This window comes from Carlito syrichta, unplaced genomic scaffold, assembly GCF_000164805.1.
Source record: "Carlito syrichta isolate Samal-C Ts95f unplaced genomic scaffold, Tarsius_syrichta-2.0.1 Scaffold305335, whole genome shotgun sequence".
Taxonomy (NCBI): domain Eukaryota; kingdom Metazoa; phylum Chordata; class Mammalia; order Primates; family Tarsiidae; genus Carlito; species Carlito syrichta.
The window spans coordinates 32,633-57,293 of NW_007249431.1; the positions used below are offsets into that span (position 1 = coordinate 32,633).

Here is a 24,661-nt window from a genome sequence, read left to right on the forward strand (position 1 = left end):
TTTTTTTTTAAATGCTGTTCAATCATGTTTGTCAAAGCAATTAGCAAAGTGCACATTTGTTCTTGTGCTTAATCTGTCATCACAAAGGCTGTTCGGGTTTTCCAAAATGAAGTAACAAATGCTAACACAGGCACAATGGACCAATATAATGATTGCTAAGAGACAGAATCCAGTCAACAGAAATGAGTCATTCGCATACCTAACTCCCTCAAGAAGATGCTCTTTCAAACATGTCAGCAAGGAGGGCAGGAATTACTCTGCTGATGACATTCCACCAAATAACAGTCACTGAGGACTTACCTGCAGCAACTATGATGATATCTGCCAGTTGAGTATGGATCTTCAATTGTTCTTTCGGGGTATATCTGTGAGCTATTGTCACAGTTGCATCACCTGGAATGCAGAAGAATTTCCATGAATGATCACTGAGCTTTTTCACATTTTACAAACACTCTCAATCTAGAAGAGTTTCAGTTATTTCCTAAAAGTAGAAAATAATGCTTTGACATGACTAAGTCACTTTCAGAATGAAAGCTAGATAAAGAAATCCAGATAAACTAAAAAATTACACTCTTCAATTGAATGAATGGAAAACCACATGAGGCCAAATGAGGGGAAGTGCTGAGGGTCATAGGAGAGATAGAAGTAGGGTCCTGGTCGGGCTCGGTGGCTCAGCCTGTAATCCTAGCACTTTGGGAGTCTGAAGTGAGTGGATTGCCTGAGCCCGCGGTTTCAAGACCTACCTGGGCAACTTGGTGAGACCATGTCTCTATAATAAATAAAAAATTAGCTGGACGTGGTAGTGCATGCCTGTAGTTCAGGTTACTTGGAAGGTTGAGGTGGAAGGATCACCGGAGCCCAGCAGGTCGAGGATGCAGTGACCAGAAGCATGCCACTGCACTCCAGTCTGGGCAACAGAGAGAGACTCCAACGACCCCCCCCCCAAAAAAAAGAAGAAGAAGTAGGGTCCTAGGATCCCAGAATTTGAAAATCCTATGTTGACTTGTCTAGGGAATACTCATTGGTCTGATAATGACAAGCAAATAAACACTAAAAACAATAAGATAAGTGCACCAAATGGGACAACATATCGTGGGAGCCCAGGTGCAAGATTAATTCTATCTTGAGGTGGTGTCAAGGAACAGTTCCTACAGAGGCAATAGGTTTTTTAGGACTTAAAGCATGAGCAGGAGTGTTCTGATCAAGTAAGGAAGAAAAAGGCACCCCAAGTTAATGGAATAGCCAGAAAACAATGAACCAACTTTGAAATTATGTGTTTAGAAAATAGGGACGATTTTTTGCCATAGTTCTAGTAGATAACAGGAAGTTTTTGTATGAAAACTTTAACAGAGGGACAGATGAATAAGAGGTAAGCAGCCTGAGAGATTCCAATGTTTCAGGTGTGAGCCAAGGAAGAGGAGTGAGGGGAAGACAGCGATGGAATGCGGCCCAGACAGAACCTCTAGTAAAAACATAGGTATGTGAGACTGGATCTTTTTTCTTCTCGTGGAAGATGTGCAAATATTACACAGTTAACAACAACAATGGCATAATCTCCATTTTTAGAAAAACTAGAAAACATACTTTCCACAAACTCCAAAAACATGTAAGAGTTAGTGAAAGCAGTAGTTAGTAGATATTACACAGGGAGAAAGGCAGAAAAGAAATGCAGAGAATGACAAGATGATCAGCAGCAGCAGATGTCTGAAAATGACTATAAAAATATACTGCTATGAAGAGTTTATGCCCAAATGCCAACAAATATAGCTTCTTAGCTGAAGCAGAGAGAATATTATAAAAATAAAGAGTCCTCTTGGAGCTATTGTTCAGAGTGAGTGGAAACACAATCATAAAGAGGAGTCATTTCAGCAGGAGGCAGTCAAACCCTTAGAAAACAGAAAAGGAATCAGAAGGCTGTTGGCATATCCCCCCAAGCCCGAGCAGTATTTCCCCAGCAGGAGTATCCTGCACATGGTAGATCTAAGAATAGCCAACTCTTTCAATGATGAAGAATAAAAGTGGATGCCATGCAGCATCAATAAAAGGACACTATATGAAGGTCAGCCCAGGGGAATTTGGGGAGTGAGGAAGCTGTCCTGATGCTTAATGGTGACTAGACCGTTCTAATAGATGACTACATGTATTTGTTCAAATTAATGAAACTGTACACCATAAAGAGTGAATTTTAGTATAAAATGTTAAATTCAGCCGGGCTCGGTGGCTCAGCCTGTAATCCCGCGCCTTTGGGAGGCTGAGGTGAGTGGATTGCCTGAGCCCACGGGTTTGAGACCCACCTGGGTAGCAAGACCTCATCTCTGCAAAAAATAAAAAAAATCAGCCGGGCGTGGTAGCACATGCCTGTAGTTCCGGCTACTTGGAAGGCTGAGGCGGAAGGATCGCCGGAGCCCAGCAGGTCGAGGCTGCGGTGACCGGGAGCAGTCACTGCACTCCAGTCTGGGCGACAGAGTGAGACTCCAACTCAAAAAAAACACAAAAAAACAAATAAAATGTTAAATTCAAAGATACATTTTAAAAAGTGGCAGAACCATGGAAAAACAAGACAAAAGGAAAGCTTAAAAAAAATTAGGAATTTTTCAACACACCAATAAACTCTGCAAAAAATTTTATTATGAAAAAGTTGATCACGATGAACAAATATTATACCACAATGTTTTAAAAGTAGAACTTAGGATTATAAAAACTAGGGGAAAAAAGACAAATTCATTCAAAATGACCTATAATGGTCCACACTGAGACATATTTTGGTAAAGTACTAGATTTTAAAGATTAAAAAAAAAGAATCCTATGAACAACTAGACAAAAATTCAGATTTCTACATTCAATTCCAGAAAATAACAGAGCAATACCTACAACAGACACATGTAAAAAAAAGTGAAAGTTAAGAATTGTGTAGCTAATCAAATTGGCCTCTAAGATGAAAGCTGCAAATAATTTTAAAAATGCAAGACTTATCATTCCCATAAGTCTTCCTGAGAAACACGCTAAAAGATACACTTTATTTAATGAAATTATGTCTGAGGAAACAGGCAAGAGAACTGTTGGGAAGTTTTAAATATAATTAAAAAACGAAAACTTTAACAAATTGTGAGGCCGGGAGTGACAGACAGCTCTGGTTTGAATGTTTGTCCCCTCCCAAACTCATGTTAAAATTTAATTGCCACTGCAACAATATTAAGAGGTGGGACCTTTAAGAGCTGACTAGACTTTGAAAGGTCTACCCTCATAAACAGAGTAATGCTTTTACTGCAGGGGTGGGTTTGTTATTGTAGGAGTGGTTCCTTATAAAAGGATGAGTTTGGCCCTTTTTGTCTTACTCTTGCCCTTTCTTTCCCTTCTGCCTTCCCCTGTGGGATGACACAGTGAGAAGGTCCTCACCGGATCCTGACACCTTGATCTTGAACTTACAGCCTGCATCTAACAAAATTAGAATGGGAAGGGGAAATATGAGAACATTTGCTGATTACCTCATATATAAATCAACAAATATCATTTCAATACCATTTGTTAAATAATTTAACAAAAAGTATGAGAATATTTAAAACAATAAACACTATGAAAAATAATTTTTATTGGCAAATATCAAGTAGGAGACAAAAGAAATGAAATCGAGAAGGAAATGAAAACCTTGCATAATTTATTTTATTAGAGTATCAATAAATATCCTATAAGGGACTAGAGAATTAAGAGTATTACATAATGTTATAATTATTAAGGTAACCAAAAATCCTCCTAAGTAACAGAAAACCATGCCTAAAAAAAGTGAAAAACAAAAAACATAAAAATAATAAACAGCACAGAAAATAGTATAAAAATTCCTCCCATATATATTTATCATAAAAATAAAATTTCCTAAGTAATCTATCTCAAAGAATAATTTCAAATTAACTGACAAAGCAAAACCTAATTATATACTCTACTAATTCTAACTATATACATATAACATTATATATATACATATATATGTATATATATAACTCTCTATATGTAACACACCTAAAACAAAGTAATGCAGAATTGAAAAATGTTGAAAACAAAATATAGGTAAACATATAGCAGGAAAATGACAAAAAAGAGATAAAGATATTATTATCAAACAAACAAAAAAAACCCTCAGCATTAAACAGGACAAGGAGATACACATTCTAAAGTAAAGGGGGGATTCAAATAAAGATCAAACAATAATAAATAGAAGTAACAAATAAAGGAGAAAACTTCTATAAACAGAAATTAATGGAGGTTCAAATAGAAATAAAAAGCACATTGTAGTCACTGAATTTAATTCAACTTTCTCAATTTATTGCAGGTCGAGGATATAAAATGCAAATAAGATAATTAATATCTATCTGATTATAACATATACAACTCTGAAAATAAATAATACATTTTCTTTTCATGTACTCACAGAACATTTTTTAAAATGGTATTATTGTGACTATAAAAAATTTTTTATTAACATCAAAAATAGTTAGATAGACTATAATTTTCTTTGATCACAACTCAATAAAGTTATAACTATTGACAAATTTAGTAATAAAAACCCTTCTATTGGAAGTTTTAAATAGTAGTATCTTAAACAATTCTTGGGTTTAAAAAACTACAGAAAATTTGCAAGATTTCTAGAAAGATTTATAATAAAAGAACTTTATATTACATCCTGTAAAATAAATAAAAAGCAATGCTTAGAAACAATTATAAACCTAAATTATTATATCAAAAAACAAAAATAAAATAAATGAATCATTTAACTTAAAAAGTTAAAGAACAATACAAGGAAGATAAGAAATTATTAAAAAATCAATAAACAAAAGTCAAAATGTATCTTATAAATATCTGAAAATTGGAATACTATTACAAATATTGAGAAAATTAAATAACTAGGTAAAAAAATTAATATACAGAAGTATATTGATTAGCTTTTTATGAAACATCTTAAAAGGTTTATTAGACAAAAGGACCCCATTATAATAGCAGCAGAAAAAATAAAAATTTAGAAATAAGATTAATATGGCCGGGCTCGGTGGCTCAGCCTGTAATCCTGCGCTTTGGGAGGCCGTGGTGAGTGGATTGCCTGAGCCCGCGGGTTCGAGACCCACCTGGGCAACTTGGCAAGACCTCATCTCTACAATAAATCAAAAAATTAGCCAGGCGTAGTAGTAGCATGCGCCTGTAGTTCCAGCTACTTGGAAGACTGAGGCGGAAGGATCGCCGGAGCCCATCAGGTCGAGGCTGCAGTGGCCGGGAGAGACCACTGAACTCCAGTCTGGGCAACAGAGTGAGACTCCAACTCCAAAAAAGAAAAAGAATAAATAAAATAAGATTAACAAAAAATGTGCAAAATCTATGTATTCATAGTAAAAGAAAATCTCTAGAACAACATCAAAACATAAGTAAGACTGAGGAAGTAGAAAGATAAACCATAATCCCAGATAGAAAGATTTAACACAATAAAGATGATTATTACTTTTATGTTAATTAAAAATATAGGGCAACTCCAATAAACAATAGTAGTTTTGAGTTTTTAGTAAGCATCTTATTTTATACTAAAATTAATATGGAAAAATGAAAGATAATAACCAGGAAACTCTTGAGAAGAAAGAACAATGAGCAGTAACTAGCAATATCTGATATAGTCTTTCTCATGTTAGTTGGTACCATCATGCACCCAATTATTTAAGTAGATAGAAGTCTATGAGTCACCCTTGGTTTTTCTCTTTCACTCACTATACACCACCAACAAATATAGAATATATATTTACAACTATCCTAAAAATACCAAAATTAAGAAGCACCCACTCATCTCTGTCTTAGTCCTATTCTCCTACATTTGGAAAGCTTCCTTGATACTTTAGCAACCCATTCGAGTGTTCTCTAATTCCAAATGAGAGCCTCCCAAATACCCACAAAAAACAAAATCAAACCCAAAACAAAACCCAGATCTCCCATTTCATCTGCGCTGGTGATTGCATCAAGAAATTGAGAGACATATAATAATCCAGTGAGTCGTACATACATATAAGTCATGACCTGTAAAGTCTCAGGCAAAAGAAAAAACTATCAGGAAGAATTTCCATTTGCATGGAGAGTTCTTACAGGAAATCCATGCCCTCATCAATAACATCAGGTTCATTTGATACTCCCATGTGGGTTTGGCTGGCGATGTCCATGGAAAATATTTAAGTCATATTTACACTTGATTGATCAGTGTTTATGACTATACCAATACCAAACCATGGAAGGGCTTTCAGCCTGCTTTACAGTAAACCTGATGGTGAAGAGAGGTGGAACCAGGGGTGGCAGGGAGGTGGGTGGGGTAGGGGGGTATATAACAACACAAGGGTTACCTGATCCGAAACCAGGGGAAGTGGAGACCAGTTGGAGGCCCAAACTTCATCTGCACATATATTACTTGTGTACCTAATCCTGACTTGAACCCCATAGCTTTATAATAAAATAAAGGAAAGGAAAAAAAAAGCAAATGTGATCAAATAATGCTTCAGACTCTTCTACCTCTGACCCTTGCTGGTGAGCACTTTGAAGTCAGCTCCTGTCCTGACTAACATCTAGCTTTCTTGCTAACTATATCTTATTCACCCCTTGCTTAGCATTGTGAAAATTCTTGTCATTCCTATTTTCAATTCTGATCTAATTTTTCTCATCTAATCCTCTGGCTTGCTGCACCTAAATTTTTATATTTTCTCAGTAGGGTACTAACAAGTTATAGCAGCTACTTTGTATAGAATGATGTGCATCTCTGACCCTCAGATGACTTTCTTCCCACGCATAATTGTATCCCCTTACAGTGAGTAAGGTAACAGCTTGGGTGAGGGATTCATTTTCTAACTATCACACAGACTCAGATAAAAATGTTTAATAAGCAGAGTCTATAAGCAACTATTTTGTGTCTAGTGCTTTACAACATGTTTCTAAGACATAGGAAGGAATAAAATAGTCATTGTCCCTCCATATTGTGGGGGAGGGGACTATTTCAAGGACTCCCCTGCAGATACCAAAATCTGCAATGCTCAAGTTCCTAATATAAAATAGTGTAGTACTTGCACATAACCTATGGATATCCTCCTACATACCTTAAATCATCTCTAGATTATTTATAATACCAAATACCATGTAAATACTATGTAAATAGTTTTATACTGTATTGTTTATTTGTACTATTTTATTGTTATTTTTCTTGTTTTCTAAAAATATTTTAAACTCATATTTGGTTGAATCTACAAATGCAGAATCCACATATATAGAGGGCCTTCTGTACTTAGAACCTGTCTTCTAGAATTCCCAATATATTAATTCATGTCATTGTCTGGTTTAAAGGGGAAATCACCAAGAAAAAATGGCAGGAAGGAAAACTCAGTAGTCATTCACAGAACAGCATCGATGGAGAGAAGAAACCTAAGTTCTATTTTAGACAAATATCTCCAGAAGCCTTAAGATGCTAGATTTGAACATTTATTTTTTTCTCCATAAGCTGCTATTGCATATTTAAACAAAATAATAAATTAATTAATAATCAAAATAAAACAAACTAAAAACACCTTTCTACAGGGAAACTCTCTGTAGAGATTAAATGTGATTTTAGTAAGGTGGTCAGAGGAAGCCTGAGGAGGTGACATTTGGGCAGAAACCTGAAGGAAGTAGGGAAATCAATTATGTAAATAACTTGAGAAAAAAGCATTCCAGGCACAGGGGAAACCAGGTACAAAAACCCTGAAACATGAACATATATGACATGTTCCAAGAAGGCAGAAAGTAGATGTGGTTGTGGGGGGCAGTCATGGAGCATGAGAATGATGGGAAATGAGTTAGATGTAGCTCAGATGAAGAATATATAACCACTTGCATATCATATAAAGAATTTGAATATTATTCTGGTGATATGTTGTCACAGATGTTCTGGGGACCCATGGATAACTGAGACTTACCATATAGAAAAAAAAATTGTGTGGAGGTGATCATATCATAGGCATATTTTATACAGATTGCTAATGGGTCGGACATGGGGTGTGAGAGAAGTCAAGGATGGATTGAGCAACTAGGTAAACTGATGGCACCAGTCACAAGATGGGGAAGACCATAGGAGTAAAATTAGGAGTGAAAGATTTTTTATGGTGAGTATGAAATGCTTACTGGCCATCCAAATGAAGTTTGTCATGTTCACAGTGCTTATCAGAGTGCAGATTATGGGGGGATGCAGATGGTATTGAAAGCTCTGGGACTGCAAAGAATGACCTAGAGAATGGTTATGGAGAAAGAGTTAAGTCCTAGGCTCCATCCAAAGATTCCAGCTGTCATCCTCAACCCCAGCCATGTGAGATTCTCCTAGGGAGGTTTCTGGAAAGTACATACTGGTGCTCAGCTCCAGCTCCTGAAAATTCTGATTCAATTTTGTTCTGTCTTGGGCTCAACCAGAGATATTTTTTAAATGCCACTGATGATTCTAGCAGGCAGCTAGGGTTAAGAAATGCTAGTTTAGAAGCTGGGAAGAGGAGAATGTCCCAGAAACAGAGAATGAGAAGAAATGCCTAGTGAGGTAAGAGTGATGCATGCTAGTGGTAGCCTTAATTTGTGCTTAAATGATAAAAGAAATAGCCCTATAAAATGTAGAGCTTTGGTTAACTTTAAAAAGCATTTTATGAACATTATGCAATTCACTGGATAGTTTTCTGTTTATAAGAAAACACAGGGGAAACTACTTTTTGTTTTTCCTGAGCATGTGTTTATTTTTATTCTTAAAGACAATTAATTGGGTAACTAGTCATTTTTTTTCTTGCTAACAAAGCTCTCAGGATAAAATTAGTGACCTAATCATAGCAAATATAGTTTAGACTCTATTAAATAAATGCATCAAGCATATAGTGAGCACTGGCATATAAAACACAGTGTGCTTGGCAGTAGGAATAGATCTTTGAAAATTTAATGATGTGCCTATTTTTAGTAAAAAGCTTTGGCTCCATTTTCATTCCAGCTTTTTCCTCCCCTTTTCTTCACTATTTTCATTTAAATTGTATTGGTTTTAAGTAAAGAATAGCAACAGAAGATAGACAATAAAAATATCCCATTACAATAGCAACAGAAGGTAGACCAAAAAAGGGTATGATGGTCATATATAATTGTAATCAGAAATATTGCTACAACTAAGCTTCTTATAGAAAGCTCTCCTCCTTTGAAGTACTTTGAACAATTACAATTAGTTAATCACGTATGCCTAATTATGCAATGCCTTTTCTACTAGACTGTAAGTTAGGGAGGACAGGGCAATGTCTGATTTATTCACCCTATGCTTAGCAACAAAGAAATCAGCCCCTTCATCAGATGACAACATTACAAGTCAGCAGCTGGAGAAACACACACACACACACACACACACACACACACACACACACACACACACACACCCTTGATCCTTAATGCTTTATGGAGAAACACCGTGACCTCTTTTAATGAATACCCTCAGCACCAATTTCCTTTTCTCTGCCAAGTGACCTGAGGTCTGCTCTCCCCATCTTGATGGTCATGAACTCCATATCTGCCTCAATGCACACAAGGTGACTCTTAGGGGAAGAGGGGTTTTAAGCTATCTTTTTATATGTATATGCCTATAATTTTAAATATGGTTTAAATATAATTTAAATATAATTTTAAATTGATGTGTGGTGGGCACCTCATTACTTCTCTCTCTCCTCTACTATCTTCCTGTCATACACAGATTTATTTCAATAAACTACAATGTCATATTTTAAATTCATAGCCTGTGGTCTTATTTTCTACAATACTGGCACAGTACTTGTCACATAGGAGACACACCATAGATGTGTACTGACTGACTGACTGGATGCATTATTACATGTTAAACCCTGTGCTAAATTTTAGAGATTTTTTTAAAAGCCTAAGAAAATACTTTTCATTGGGAAATTTACATGTACTATGTGTATATAGGAAGGGAAATAGGTAAATAATAAATGTGCAATACAATTAGTATTGTGATGCCTGCAGATACAAAAGGCAGAAGTTGAAAGACATGAGCTGCACCTCGAAAATGGGTGAAATGGATGAAAGGTGGAAGGAAAGGACATAAGTGATGGGAAATGCATTCCATGCAGAGGGAACAGAGTATAAAATGGCGAGACGGTGTGTTTGGGAAACTGTGTAGTTCTATGACACTTCAGAATAAACTTCTAGGGAGAAAGTGACAGGAGAAATGGCTGGAAAGGTAAGTGGGAGTAGAATACAAGATCCTTACGAGTAATGCCTTGAACAATTAGGATTGTAGACACGGGAAAGGGAGGCTTTATACTAGTAATAAACATGCCTCATTCTCTGAGGTCAAGGAGAAAGAGAAAAAATGAAAGAGAAATATTTGGACCTCAGTGTCCATTTTAAATAAAGTTTAATGTTATTTTCAACCTACCCAAATCTCTGTGTGGCAGATACTAGTTGTCTGATGAGAATACATATTTTCCAAGTACTTGCCAGATACTAGCTGGCCTAATTTAGGAGACATTGAAAATGAAACGGTGCTGCTATTATTCAATTTGGAAAATGAGACTAGGATTAGCATTTGTTCTTTTCTACTGTCTTCCCCTACCCTCACCTCAAAGTTGTAATTCAGCACAGAGGTATCACAAAACATAATATCCCCAATATTTTTTCATGAGTACTTCTCATCTGGGGGGTAGTGGAATGGGAGTAGCAGAGATCAAATGCTTGCCATACCCCGTGCCCCAGTTTGACAGTGATTCCTTCCATAGAGGCAACAAATGTCCCACACCACTGTCAATAAGATGACAAGTGTCAGTCCCGGTGATGGGTGATGCGATCACTTTGCGTGACTCCTGCATTCAGAGGCGTTCCTATTTGGCTCCTTTCTTTGAAACCTGACAGCTTGGCCCAACCTGCCACTGGGCTGAGCTTAATCACACATACCACTCGTATCACGTTGCACTGCCTCAAGCAGCCACTACTGTGTTATTACCTCCTGTAGGCGGAAGATAATACTCCCAGGTTGGCAAAAATGTTCATTTTCACAACTACAGTCAATTCTTACAAAGAAAAGACATTCAGTGGGCAAATATTTTTTGCGTTTTCATTTAGATAGGGTCCTCCTGAAGAAAAAATACCAGCTGGTTGCTGGCCCCACCAAAATACTCTAAAAATAGGCCATCATCAATGCCACTGCAATGATGCCACAACATTTTAGTTAAAAGCAGCATGCAACCCATGTTGTGGCCATCTAGAGGAACTCCTTAGATGAGATGTCCCACATAAGAATAAAAATACGCAGAGAGGAACTTACTCTAAAAGAATCTGAAATATAATCAGACTCTATTCCTCTTATGACAATTAGCAACCACAATGCCTTGGTCATTATGGCCCTTTGTTATCTTAAAGGGAAGCAAAAAGCTGTTTTAGAATAAATTGGAGAGTTTCTCTCTTCCTCACAGTAAAGCTAAAAATAAAAACATTGTACTAAAGTCAATGGTATTCAGTTTTCATTCTGAAATTTTTCATCAAAGGGCACCTTATCCTTGTGGGTTGATTGCTAACCACAAAGAAGTCAAAAGAATACACAGTAATCTACAGGTGGTCACAATGGTACTCAAACATCCTAATAATTAGTGAAGCTCATAAGAAAAGACTCTCCACTGTCGACTTGTTTATATGACTTTAACCACTGGCTTTCCTAAGCACACAGAATGTTTACTTACAGATGCCAAATTTTATCTTGTGCCACTGAATATTTATTAAGTAAAAATAAATAATTATTAAGCCCCTACTTGTATATCATGCTCCCTCGCACCTCCATCACCACCACCAAGACTATAGTCCTAGGAGAACAGGAACCATTTCTCATCTACTCTCTGCAAATATATAGTGGCTCAAATGCCAAATTCTCTACAAAGCCTTCTGTGATGACTTGTCCTCAACAAGAAGCAACTCCTTCCTTATTCCCTTGTTCCCTTGCTGTAAGTGTCAGCACTATCCCTTTACTTCAATTTTAGCACATTCTCACTCCTCTAAATATTGCAAGCCCTTGGGGAATTAAAAAAAAAGCACTCAAAACCAGCTGACATCCGTATCCTTAATATCAAAACTAAAAGCTAGCCATGGGGTAGGCACATATTAGTCAAGCTAAATTACAGTATGGCCATTTTTCTCCTAGTGCAATTATCTTTGGCTTCAAGACAGATGTGAATCATTAGGGATCTGAATATCTTCTGGCAAAGAAATGCACAGTGCGAGCTGAATGCCCAACATTGTGAGTATCATCAGAACAAGTTCTATAAATATGAATTTGCCAAGTTAATCCTCCTTCATTATCTCTATTAGCTAACAATGCACATGGAGTCACTGCACATAATTATTGCTCTAACAGACATGGATGTTTGAAATATTAACTTTTCCACAGCTTCCAAATCTTCAGTAAGCAGCACTCAATGAGTCATTATATTAATAACACGTCACCATGTTCCTATTAAATATGCATGAGATTAAACACCACCCACGTTGCAAATTTTCCAATATCATTTTTAGTATAATTTGCTACCTTTTAGATACTGTGACTATAATGGCAGCTAGGTACCACTATAATAAAGTTAAGTTTAAGTTTAACTGTCTGGCTTATAAGTAGCTAGTATCATAACTAATTCCATTCTTACTAGGCATTCAAATAAGAATATTTTAAAACACAAAGCATAAAATATTTTTTTACCCTACAGTTCTTTCCACAAAGGTCATTGCTAACATCAGTTTGTCTTTATATTTTTACTATATAAGTATACATCTATAAATAAACCATATATGATAAGAAGTAATATGTTTTATGGCATAAGATTATCTAGTTTAAAATTGCATACAGAAGGGGTAAATTAACTTTCTTAAACAGGTATTTTATAGACAAATAATTCAAAACTGCAATTTATCAAGAAATTAGCATACAATAAACTGACCACCTATAAGAAAAAGTGCATAGGAGATTTATGAAGTCACATTTCGAACTAAATACTCTATAAGCTCTTATAACTTCTGAGTTTATGCAAACTATTGCAGACAAAATAAGGTATGATCCCCAAAAAGCAAATACAAAACCTATCACAAAAGTAAATAAAATTTCAAATAAAGGCAGATTTTATATCATTAACCTCAGATCACGTTACTCTACACGCTATGGCTAGCATAGATACAGATTATTAACCCAAGCATAATAATGGAAATAATAATAATAGCCACAACTACATGTATCAACAGCTTACTTAACTTACTGTCAGGCACTCTAGTGCTTTACATTCATATCTAATTTAATTTTCACAATAACCAAGTGAAGGAGATATTAACATATTGGCATTTTACAGATGAGGAAAGCGGAGGCCTACACAGATTAAATGACTTGTCCAAGGTAACAGGGCTTGACAATGGAGGGGGCCTGACTCTGTCTATCCTCCTAATTGCCAAGTGTTGGCACCGAGTTCTGAAGTCTGGAACCCCACTTCCTTATGTAGCTTTGGACAAGTTCTCTGAAGTCTCTAGAGCTCATTTCCTTTAGCTGTAACATGGGCATAACATTAATAAATGCCAGAATTATCGAGAACTAAATGAGATAGTTTATGAGAAAGTACTGAGTCAATCATAGAGCTATAAAATACTGCTGCAATGGTATTGATGAGATAAGAAAAATGTTGAAAATGAAGAAAAAGCTGCTTATTGGTTCTTGGTTAAAGTTTCCCAAGAAAAATAGCATACTTACATAAACATTTCTGATTTTTCACCTCACTTAACATAGAAACTATTACATAAATATAAATCAATATCTGCATTATACTCTAAGAGATAGAGAGATAAGCATTAATAGATTAAGCTAAAAGTGAAGAGTGAAACTAGGAATGCAACTTTGGAGATGCGTATCATGAAAAATGTCACACTAACAAATTTAGCCTTTTAAAGAGCTCTTCAAAACTAAGGCTTTTTAAAGTTACCTGGAATCATTATCAGGTCCTAATTTACTATGATACACATACACATATTAATTTCTGGCAGTATTTAAATCCTTATGCAAAGGAAAAACAAAAGGGAAAAGCAGTACTCAAAAGCTTCTTTAGTTATCTTTTTTGATAAGTTATCCTTGGGCTTATCTTTCCATGGGGTTTTATGTTTTAAAAAAGTATTTCATATGCATTCTGTCAACCAAGATCCCAAACAAGAAATCTATACATCTATATGTGGTGTTCTGTGTGTGTGTGTGTGTGTGTGTGTGTTATACATCAGCATGTAGATGTCTATCACTCTGGTTAAATATCAGAAAGCAAAAAAGTATTTTCCATCTTCCTTGAAATTAAAGAAATCAGTGAAGTACTTACTATACCAAAGATTGAGGGGAAAAGATTAGGAGTAGTAAATTAGAAAGTAGTAAAAAATCTCTAACACATATATCAACCAACAACTGCTTCTACTTTCAACATGAACTCGTCTTCTATTCAATGTTAGAACAAGATGCAGAATTTAGAGAGACAATGGTGAGCTGAGTAACCCTTGTGTCCTCTGCCCACAGCACTGGCTCAGGTAACCATAAACAACACCCTATCACCCCTTTGGGGGGTTTCCTTTTTATCTCATCCGCATTCCCATCCCTGGAAAGTTGCCCAGTATTTAGCTATTAGGTTGCTAAAGAAACCAAGGTCCTGGCATGGGGGTGAGATGACAAGCACCTGGAAAATGGCCACACATTTTCAAACACTATCACATTTCGCCAAGCTTTCTTAGTGACTTGGATTTTTACTACTCCTCACAGGTGAGTAACCCGGTGTCTAATCCTAGATAATCAGTTACCAACTCTAAGCCTCAGCTTCCTTGTCTGTAAAATGAACTAGATGACCTCTGAAGTACTAAGGTCTTGTCATAGTAGGAATTACACACGCAACATTTCAAGGCTTTGTGGTTTGTTTTCTATTTCCTGAGGCATGCGATTTTTTTTTGTATTTGATGGCTTTTCACCTTTCATAATATCTACCTTGTTAGTGATTTAAACAAAGTATATACAGTCAGAATGAAAAACAGGAAAAAGGCCACAATTTCTCAGAATTCCTTTACTCAATTTCAAGACTCTCACATCATTGAAATGAGGAATAAAGGAAACCTTGAATTACATCAGCCCCAAATAGGCTAAGTTACATTATCAAAACTGTTTACTTGATGATGTAAGTAAGAAGAAAGAACACTGCAAGAGTGTATAGAATCTGCAGGGTCCTACCTACCTCCTGGCCGCTCGTGCTCGCCGTCAGTGTGTAAAAGCATGGCAATGGGCATCCCTACGTTCTTGGATCTTCCAGCCACAACCACATTTTTCCCAAATGTTTCAATTCCTTAAAATACAGAGTTTGATTTAAATGTAGAATCAACAAGAAACAAATTAAGCATTTGAACAGCTGACTGAAACATTCTTTAAAAAGTTCTAATTAAATTTGAATTATTAAGTGATTTGTCTATAATGTACCACATTCATTATTTACAAATTATTCTTTTCATGCCCCTTGGATTTGTCCCTTCCTCTCTAATTATGTACTCATTAAAAAATAAACATTCTTGAGTTGCCATTAAATTACTTTTAAATACTGAGATTCACATGAAGAGTTAGACATGCAGAGGCTTAAAATATATTAACTACTAATTACAATGCAAGAAAAGTACAACAATGTCAAACTTAATTGGCAATCAAACTTTGAGAAAAGTTGGAACAAAACAAGTGGGAAAAAGGGCATTTTTCAAAAAGTTCATATACTTTATTGGGAAGAAGCACTAAACTACAGTGTTTCTTATAGGGACTTATGGGGTACGAAAGGTAAAGCCTACAGATTTAACATATTTCATCTCTTTTTGACTCAGTTTCTTCATAAATAATAAAGACACTAGAACTAAGGTTTTTCCAAGTACTAACAGTTTTCTAACTGTAGGAGTCTAGGTTCTGCTTTCCATTGAACATTTTCTCTACCATAAATCAGAAGATTAGAAAAGAGAAGATGCTGCCAGAAATGGAACTGACAGTGATAGAGGCAGGAAATTGTCAATATACAAGGGGGGACCCAACAAAATTGGAATTAGTTTTTGGAGGGTGGGCCCCTTGTTCTACAGGCTTCCCCGCTAGGTAGGTGTTCTAGGGCCATCAGCATCAGTATACCAACTGGCATTGTTATGAGAGCCTGCATTTGGCTTTAATGAATTTCTTGGAGGTGGGGGGAGATTCTTTCAACATGTCTGCCCATTTCATGATGGGTGATTTACAACTGCACTTACTCACACTGCACTGAGTGTTCAGCAGTTTTTGACCAAAAAAAACAGCATGGTCCAGTGCCCCACCCGCCCTCTTCACCCCATCTTGCCCCAAGAAACTTTTTTTGTTAACTTGGATGAAAAAAAGTCCTCAAGGGGATAGTACAGTAGTATTAACTATCTAGGATGCCAAAAAAATGTATACACATTTTAAGAGGTGTTCACCATAATCACAAGTGACTAGATGCTGATGGTAACCACTATGAGCACCTCTCAAAATTACAGAAGTCAAACATGACTTGTATACATCTTATTGAGTATTACAATTTTAATACAGTTTTTTCCTTTCTTAAAATGGCATACATTTTTTGGCACCTTCTGTATATGCACATTGTTGTGAAACTGATCTCTAGAACATTTCACCTTGCAAAACTGAAACTCTGAGCCCCTTGAATAACTCTCCTTCCCACCTCTCTCCAGCCCCAGGAACCACCATTCTACTTTCGATCTCTAAGAGTCTGACTACTTTAGATACTTCATGCAAGTGGAACAGACACACAGACATATAAAGAAGACAGCAATATGAAAACTGAGGCAGAGATTAGAGTTATGCTGCCTCAAACAAAGGACTGCTACCAAACACCAGAAGCGAAGGGAGAGGCAGAGAACAGATTCTTTCCTAGATCCTTCAGAGAGAGTGTGGCCCTGCTAAATCCTTGGTTTTGGACTTCTAGCCCCTAAAACTGTGATAATAAAGTTATGTTGTTTTAAGCCACTTCAAAAATTAAAAAAGTACTCAAGGGAAACTTCTTGCCAATGAGGATGACATGAAACAAAAACGGCAGAAGCACTAAAAGGCACCAAAATTAATGAGTTCAAAACTGTTTCGAGCAGTGGAAAAAGCCTCATCTCAATAGGTGTATTGCATCAAAGAGAGCACTTGAAAAGTGACTGAAGTCTAAACAGGTAAGAATACACAATATTTATAAATAAATTCCAGGGTTTTTTTGGGTCCCCCTCGTACAAGGCAATTTGGGGTCAATTAATGTAGAGGTAAATATCTCTATACACAGTGAGAGTCTGTGTGATTATCACTGTATCTGGCACTGCCTAAGGGTAAATGTGTATAATGAAAACCTAAGGCAATGGTGATGGTTCATCCATGATCAGGGCATTTTTAAAGGTAAAGGAAAATATAATACATTTTGGAAAGGTTTTCATCAAAATGCATGAAGCTTATACTTTAAAAGTAGGCAGACACAACTATTTAGAAAATACTCTTCCAACAAATTGCAACTGCAGTTATTTATAACCTGGCATATTCCTTGTTTTAATTTATTTTGGATTATCCTTTGATTTCTATAACTTTATATCTTTCTATAAGTTCTATTGCTTATCATTTTCTGTCATTCTTTAGGGCTGAGGTGGTTCCATCAAAGCAATACACAAATACTCAGTTAGCACCTAGCACCCACGTCCTACAGAACACGGGTTACCAACCTGTTCTTTTTATTATTTCCCAAACAGCACTGGCAGTGGCAGGTATGAGAGAATGCTGGTCAAGGCACAATCTTCCAATATTGATAATATGAAATCCATCTACATCTTTTTCTGGGGCAATTCCATTGCATATTGTCCGCTCATCCATGTGATCTGAAAAGTAAATAAAATTGATCTCATTTAAAAACTGTAATTTATTGGGTAGCCTGGAAAATGAAGTCTGGGTACCTATGGTCAGATCACTTATGATTCAACTCCAGCTAAAGCGTAAAATCATTATTCTTTTCTTGCTACCAAAATAGTAAGCCAAAGTGCTCTTGCCTAGAAACTGGAATAAACTGCTGTTAGAGTATATGCCATCACAGAGCCAGAATTGGTCAGTCTGGTGAAAGGCAAAAATTTGTGAAATAAAATATTACCGACAGCCAGGTGTTATATCTTTGCTTTAATAAGTTTACATAATTAGAGGACTTAAATCCATATTTCTCTGATATAAGACATTTCTATTGATAGGTTTCTCTTAAATACTTTGGGCAGTGCAGATTTAAAAGAGCTTTGTTAGTCTAAGAATAGTAATATAATATCACTAATTCCTAGCTTCCTCTTAAACGACATAAAAAACTATTACGTGCACACACATACACACACATCCATTCCCTAAAGCACTAGCACACTGAAATCCAAAATATCACTACAGTTTGCTATATGGAAGGAATAACATAACCTGAATGATGAACTAATCAAGTGAGATATGAAATGCCAATCATCTCATTTTTAAAAGCAAATAAATATATAAATATAAAACAGGCTCTTATTGCACTACACAGAGTAACTTAGGTTACCACTAACCTAACAATTAACCCAAGTGCCTAATATATGGAAATAAAATTATATTTGTAAAGGTTTCTTTGTCCATCACACAACAGATGCCATTTAAACATAATTTTTAAAAACATTATGAAATCCCAAGTTCAAACTCCAAAACTATGCCTTGTGTCTTATATATTCTGTATCCTAAAAGTGTCTACTACCAATCTACTTTATTTATCTATTTATTTATTTATTTTTTTGAGTTGGAGTCTCACTCTGTCACCCAGACTGGAGTGCAATGGCACGCTCCTGGCCACCGCAGCCTCGACCTGCTGGGCTCCGGCGATTCTTCCGCCTCAGCCTTCCAAGTAGCTGGAACTACAGGCGCGTGCTACCATGCCTGGCTAATTTTTTGATGTATTGTAGAGATGAGGTCTCGCCAAGTCGCCCAGGTGCGTCTCAAACCCTTGGGCTCAGGCAATCAATCCACTCACTTCGGCCTCCCAAAGAGCAGGATTACAGGCTGAGCCACTGAGCCCTGCTCTACCCTACTTAAATAGATCAAATTTACCATCATTGGACTACCAAAGTCCTGTATAAAAGTAGTCATTTGAATCATATCCAAATGGAAACTGTCTTTAAATTGTGTCTCCAATCAAGTTTTTCCTTTTGATTAGCTGAATTCATTCTGTAATGTTTTAACAGAGTAAACCTTTGTTTTCTCTGAAGCTAGATCATTATATAGATTCTAGTAAAATATTTAAAAGAATGCATGTTTAATTTACTATTTAAGGATAAAAATAGTGGTTTCTTTTTTAAAAAAATCTGGAAGATTATGGTGATGATAATAAGAAGTCACGTTTTAGCCTCCTACCATTCATGCAGAAGCTTTATAACACAGATATTTTTACAATGAAATCAAAACCTTTATAAATGAAGAGAAAACCAATTTTATTAAAAGTTTCCATTGTTATCTGGTGCAAGTTAGTTCATTTCTAAGTTCAAAAGTTGGCTAATATTTGTAGAGGCTGAGCCACTGATTAAAATAACTCAACAAGGGCTCTCTGTATATTGTAAGAGCCATCCTGCTACCAAGAAGCCTGAGTTGCACTGAGTTTTGCCATCTGCTGGTCTGTGCTCTGCCATTTACTGAAAACAACATTGAAGCTATAAAATTAATTCATCTCACATACCTGTCAAAAAATTTGAAAAGAAATATAAGTCGCTGAACATTTGGAAGCCAGATTTAGAGACTGGAGGTTACAGACCTGTCTTCTTATATACTTCTTAAACTTCAATTCAGTCATAACTTAGGTCACCACTTCAGAACAACTTTGTCTTAAGCTACTTAAGTATTCGTAGTTAAAATACAGATATGTGGACATAAAAAAAGGTATCATATAGAGGATACATAAAACCTGAGCTTATTTAGTCTAAAAGGAAGAGTCTCATAAAGTAGATGAAAAATGTTAAGACCATAAAAAATCAAGAAAACCAATTTATACATGATTTTCATGTAACTCTCTCTATATAGTCATAGCAGTAGATTAAATATGATGGGTGTCCTTTGCCAGGAGAGATCTACCTTTTATTACATACTTACAATGTATATCAATAATTTGAACTAGTACATTTAACATTTAAACCATGCTTTACAATGGTCATGTTACCTTTCTAACAATTTCCCCTTTGTTCTTCAGTTACTGGGAACTAAGATAGAAAAGATATTATCATCCCCATTATAAAAACAAGCTCAAAGAATTTGAGACTCAGTCAATCTCAAATCACTACTAAGAGAAGAATCTAGAATTCAAGGCCATATCTTTTTGCTCTAAAACCAGTTTTTCCTTCTATGTCATATAGAAGTCATAATACATAACAATCATTTTAAATATCATTCAAAAATTAAAATCAGAGAGGTCTCCTCTCCTCTCCAACTCCTAACAAAACTTTGATAACCCTAAAATAACCCAAGAAGTGCACAGTTTCTTCTAGGGTTCCAAACACCACACTATATCTAGATAAAATAATACATATCTAAGCACATGCAAAAAGAGGCATCAAATATTCTACAGCTAATATTACCTCCTCTTGTTACATGAGTAAGAGAAATAAGTACATTTTATACTTTTGACTAACTGCTAGTAAGTCTCTTAAGATATCACCTTTGGGGTACACAACTTGAAAACAAAATCATGAAACTCAGTAGCATCAGTTTTCTCACAATGATTATAACACATTTTTGATTGGCAAACAACAAAACCTTAACATCTTATCCCAATGAATAGTAAAATAAGTATTGTTCACTTTGTGGTTCTACCCCCTTCTATTTAAGATCATGAGAAGTCATTAAATCATGCCAGAAAAAATACGTCATCATACTAAAAACACAACACTGCAATAAAATAGTTCAGAGAATGCCTCGAGGGAGCACACTGTAGAACGACTACACTGCATATCCATTTTTGTGATTTATTTATATAATTGCCTTTGGAAAATGAACAAAAAAAGAACAAACACAGTATTGGTTTATTTTCCATCTAAATTATTTTACAACATTATTGGGTTTTCTCCCTGTGCTTTCTGTTTGTGTGTGCACTTTAAAAAAATTAATTCATTTGTTTTTACTTTAAAGATATGGGGTACAATTCAGGGTTAGGTATACAAATGGTCATTATACAGGTAAAGTTGGCACCTCACTTTGGACCCCATTTCACCTGTTTTGGATCAGGTACCCTTATTGATGAAGTGTGCCTGCCATCCCCTGGCAGTTTCCCACTACTGCCAATCCCTTTTTTATAGTAGTATGATAATTGGTCAGGGTGCGCTTATGAATGAGAACATGTGGTACTCAGTTCTTTGTTTCTGTGATAAATCACTGAGTATGATAGACTCTAAATCCATCCAAGTTGCTGCAAAGTTCATAATTTTGTCCTTCTTTATGGCTGCACAATATCCCATCATAAATGGATCAAAGACCTAAACATAAAACCAAACTATAAGAAACTTAGAAGCAGGAGACACCCTTATGGAAATTGAAACTGGCAACCAATTCCTGATCAAAACCCCAGATGCCCATGACATAAGAGATAAGATAGACAAGTGGGACCTCATCAAACTGAAAAGTTTCTGCAAAGCAAAAGAAACCAACAAGAGAGTGGGAAGACAACCCACAGAATGGGAAAAAAATATTTGCCAATTGTATATCTGACAAAGGCATAACATCCAAGATCTACAAGGAACTCAAATGTGTCAAAAAGAAAAAAAAAAAACAACCCCATCACAAAGTGGGCAAAAGATATGAATAGACACATCTCAAAAGAAGACATATGAGTAGCCAACAGATGCATGAAAAAATGCTCAGCCTCACTAGTCATCAAAGAAATGCAAATTAAAACTACACTGAGATACCACCTAACTCCAGTCAGGGTGGTCATCATCAATAACTCAAAAAACAACAAATGCTGGAGAGGATGCAGGGAAAAGGAAACACTTCTACACTGTTGGTGGGAGCGTAAACTAGTACAACCTCAGTGGAAAACAGTGTGGCGATTCCTAAAAGATCTAAAAATCAACCTTCCATATAACCCCACAATTCCCCTACTGGGAATATACCCGGAGGCACTCAAATCACTCTATGAAAAAGATAACTGCACACGTATGTTTATTGCAGCATTGTTCACAATAGCAAAAACATGGAGCCAACTGTGCTTGCCCACTGAAGGAGGACTATATTTTTAAAAGTGTGGTACATATACACGATGGAATATTACGCAGCCATAAAGAAGGACAAAATTATGAATTTCACAGCAAATTAGATGGACTTAGAGTCTATAATACTGAGTGATCTATCGCAGAAACAAAGTACTGAGTGACACATGTTCTCACTCATAAGCAGACCTTAAACAATTATCATAATACTATAAGAAAAGGATTGGCAGTAGCGGGAAATTGCCAGGGGTGGGGGGAGGTGAGATTGGCAGTAGTGGGAATCTGCTGGGGGAAGGGGGGCATACCTTATCAACAAGGGTACCTGCATAATGAACATTTGTTTGCTTAACCCTGAATTGTACCCCACATCTTTAAAATTTTTTTTTAAGTGGGCAAAAGAACAGACACTTCTCAAAAGAAGACATACGAGCAGCCAACAGATACATGGAAAAATGCTCAGCCTCACTAATCATCAAAGAAATGCAAATCAAAACCACACTGAGATACCACCTAACTCCAGTCAGGATGGCCATCATTAATACCTCAAAAAAACAACTGGTGCTGGAGAGGATTCAACAAAAGGGAACACTTTTACACTGTTGACAGGAGTATAAACTAGTAAAACCTTTGTGAAAAACACTGTGGCGATTCTTAAAAGATCTAAAAATTAACCTTCCATATGACCTAGCAATCACCCTTCTGGAAATACACTCAAAGGAACTCAAATCATTCTATGAATAAGATAACTCGACAAATATTACTGTTTAAAAGTACTGCCTTCTGCTTCCCCCCATGGAATAAGTGCAAGCTCATGAGAATAGTAAATGATGTGTTCTTTAGCTTGATTATTTTCCTATAGTGTTGGGAGCCAGCCTTGGAGGTCCGCCTGCTGACAAAGTCCAGGTGCGCTGAGGACCCCCGGCCGCAAAGTGAGTCTGGGCAGCTGAGGCCCTTCTGTCTTCCGTCTTTGCTGTTGATACAGCTGAAGAAATTCTGTGCAGTCGTGGAAGAAGAAGATGGCATGTTTATGTGAAGAATCACAGCTAACCTGGAAATATCATGGTTTATTTTTCCATTTTTCCCACTATGCCACTTGGCCTTTTCTAACATATGCAAAGGTTAAACTCTGAAGCACATCAAGAATGCTTTCTTTCACTTGGTTATAAGTTACTAGATATTGCTTAAGTAATAAAGGATATATCCACTCCTTATTTGATTTAGAATTATGCAGTTTAGTGTTTAGACATAAGGATTTTTAAAAGCACAAGTTTATAGTAAGTTTATTATGAATTCATTATAAGTTCTAACACTTATCTAGGAGTTATGTAGGTGATTTATAACACTGCTTTCACTAACTTAGGATAAGGATTAATATTAAGGTTTCTACTTAATACTATAGTTAAAACTCTAAGTTAACATTTATAGAGTAGGTTTTCACTGAACTCAGAATATAATAATCAGACACTTTTATGACAGATCAGCTAAAACAGAAAGTAACCTTAAGGGGCCTGGGAAACATTATTAAAAGCTTCTTTTGAGTTCTCTTTAGAAACAAGCACTGCAAGATAAGAGAAAAGTAACGAGGACATCTGGACAAGGGAGGCGATCACAGGACTCTGAAGAACATAAGAGCCTAAGATGAGAATATCCCTGACACATAAAGAAATATACACTTAAAGAAACTTTCTTGAAACATTTGTAATTTGGGACATTGGACTGAGAGTGTCATTGTTGGCTTTATGAATAAGACTTGTCTGGAGGCCTATGGGAATCTTGGTTTGTTCGCTACTAAGACCTATGGGAATCTTGGTTTGTTCGCTACTAAGTCCACTAGCTGGTAACTTTTAAAAGATATGAATGTGAAAGAGTTTTCTTTGTCTTACCCCTTCAAAAATGGTATAAAAGCTCTGTATTAACTAGCATTAAATTGTCATCTGTTCAAGAAGCAGGTGTCCGGTATACGATCATCGTTCGCCTATCCATCTCTCCTTCAACACTTCCCATGACCCTTGTGGGGCTGGCCCCCGCAAAAGATGACAAAAACAAATGGAAAAATATTCCATGCTCAGGAATTCAAAAAATCAGCATAGTTAAGATGTCCATCCCACCCAAGGTAATCTAAGCCAGGCTCAGTGGCTCAGCCTGTAATCTCGTGCCTTTGGGAGGAGGAGGTGAGTGGATTGCCTGAGCCCGCCAGTTCAAGACCCACCCGGGCAACTTGGCGAGACCTAATCTCTACAATAAATCAAAAAATTAGCCGGGTATGGTAGCGCGCTCATGTAGTTCCAACTACTTGGAAGGCTGAGGCGGAAGGATCACTGGAGCCCAGCAGGTCGAGGCTGTGGTG

General features: G+C 36.3%; 1 protein-coding gene across 1 annotated transcript in view; it reads right to left on the reverse strand.

Annotated features, from left to right (window-relative positions):
* Positions 1-300: 300 nt before the first annotated feature.
* Positions 301-24,661, reverse strand: part of MTHFD2L (methylenetetrahydrofolate dehydrogenase (NADP+ dependent) 2 like) — a gene marked incomplete at its 3' end in the record, with an annotated part of 64,635 nt that continues 40,274 nt past the window's right edge. Inside the window, exons 5-7 of the mRNA XM_021714215.1 lie at positions 17,794-17,946; positions 15,282-15,389; positions 301-393 (exon numbers count right to left, since the gene is read on the reverse strand). Of these exons, the coding sequence (XP_021569890.1) occupies positions 301-393; positions 15,282-15,389; positions 17,794-17,946 (354 nt within the window). The remainder of the gene's footprint in view (positions 394-15,281; positions 15,390-17,793; positions 17,947-24,661) is intronic.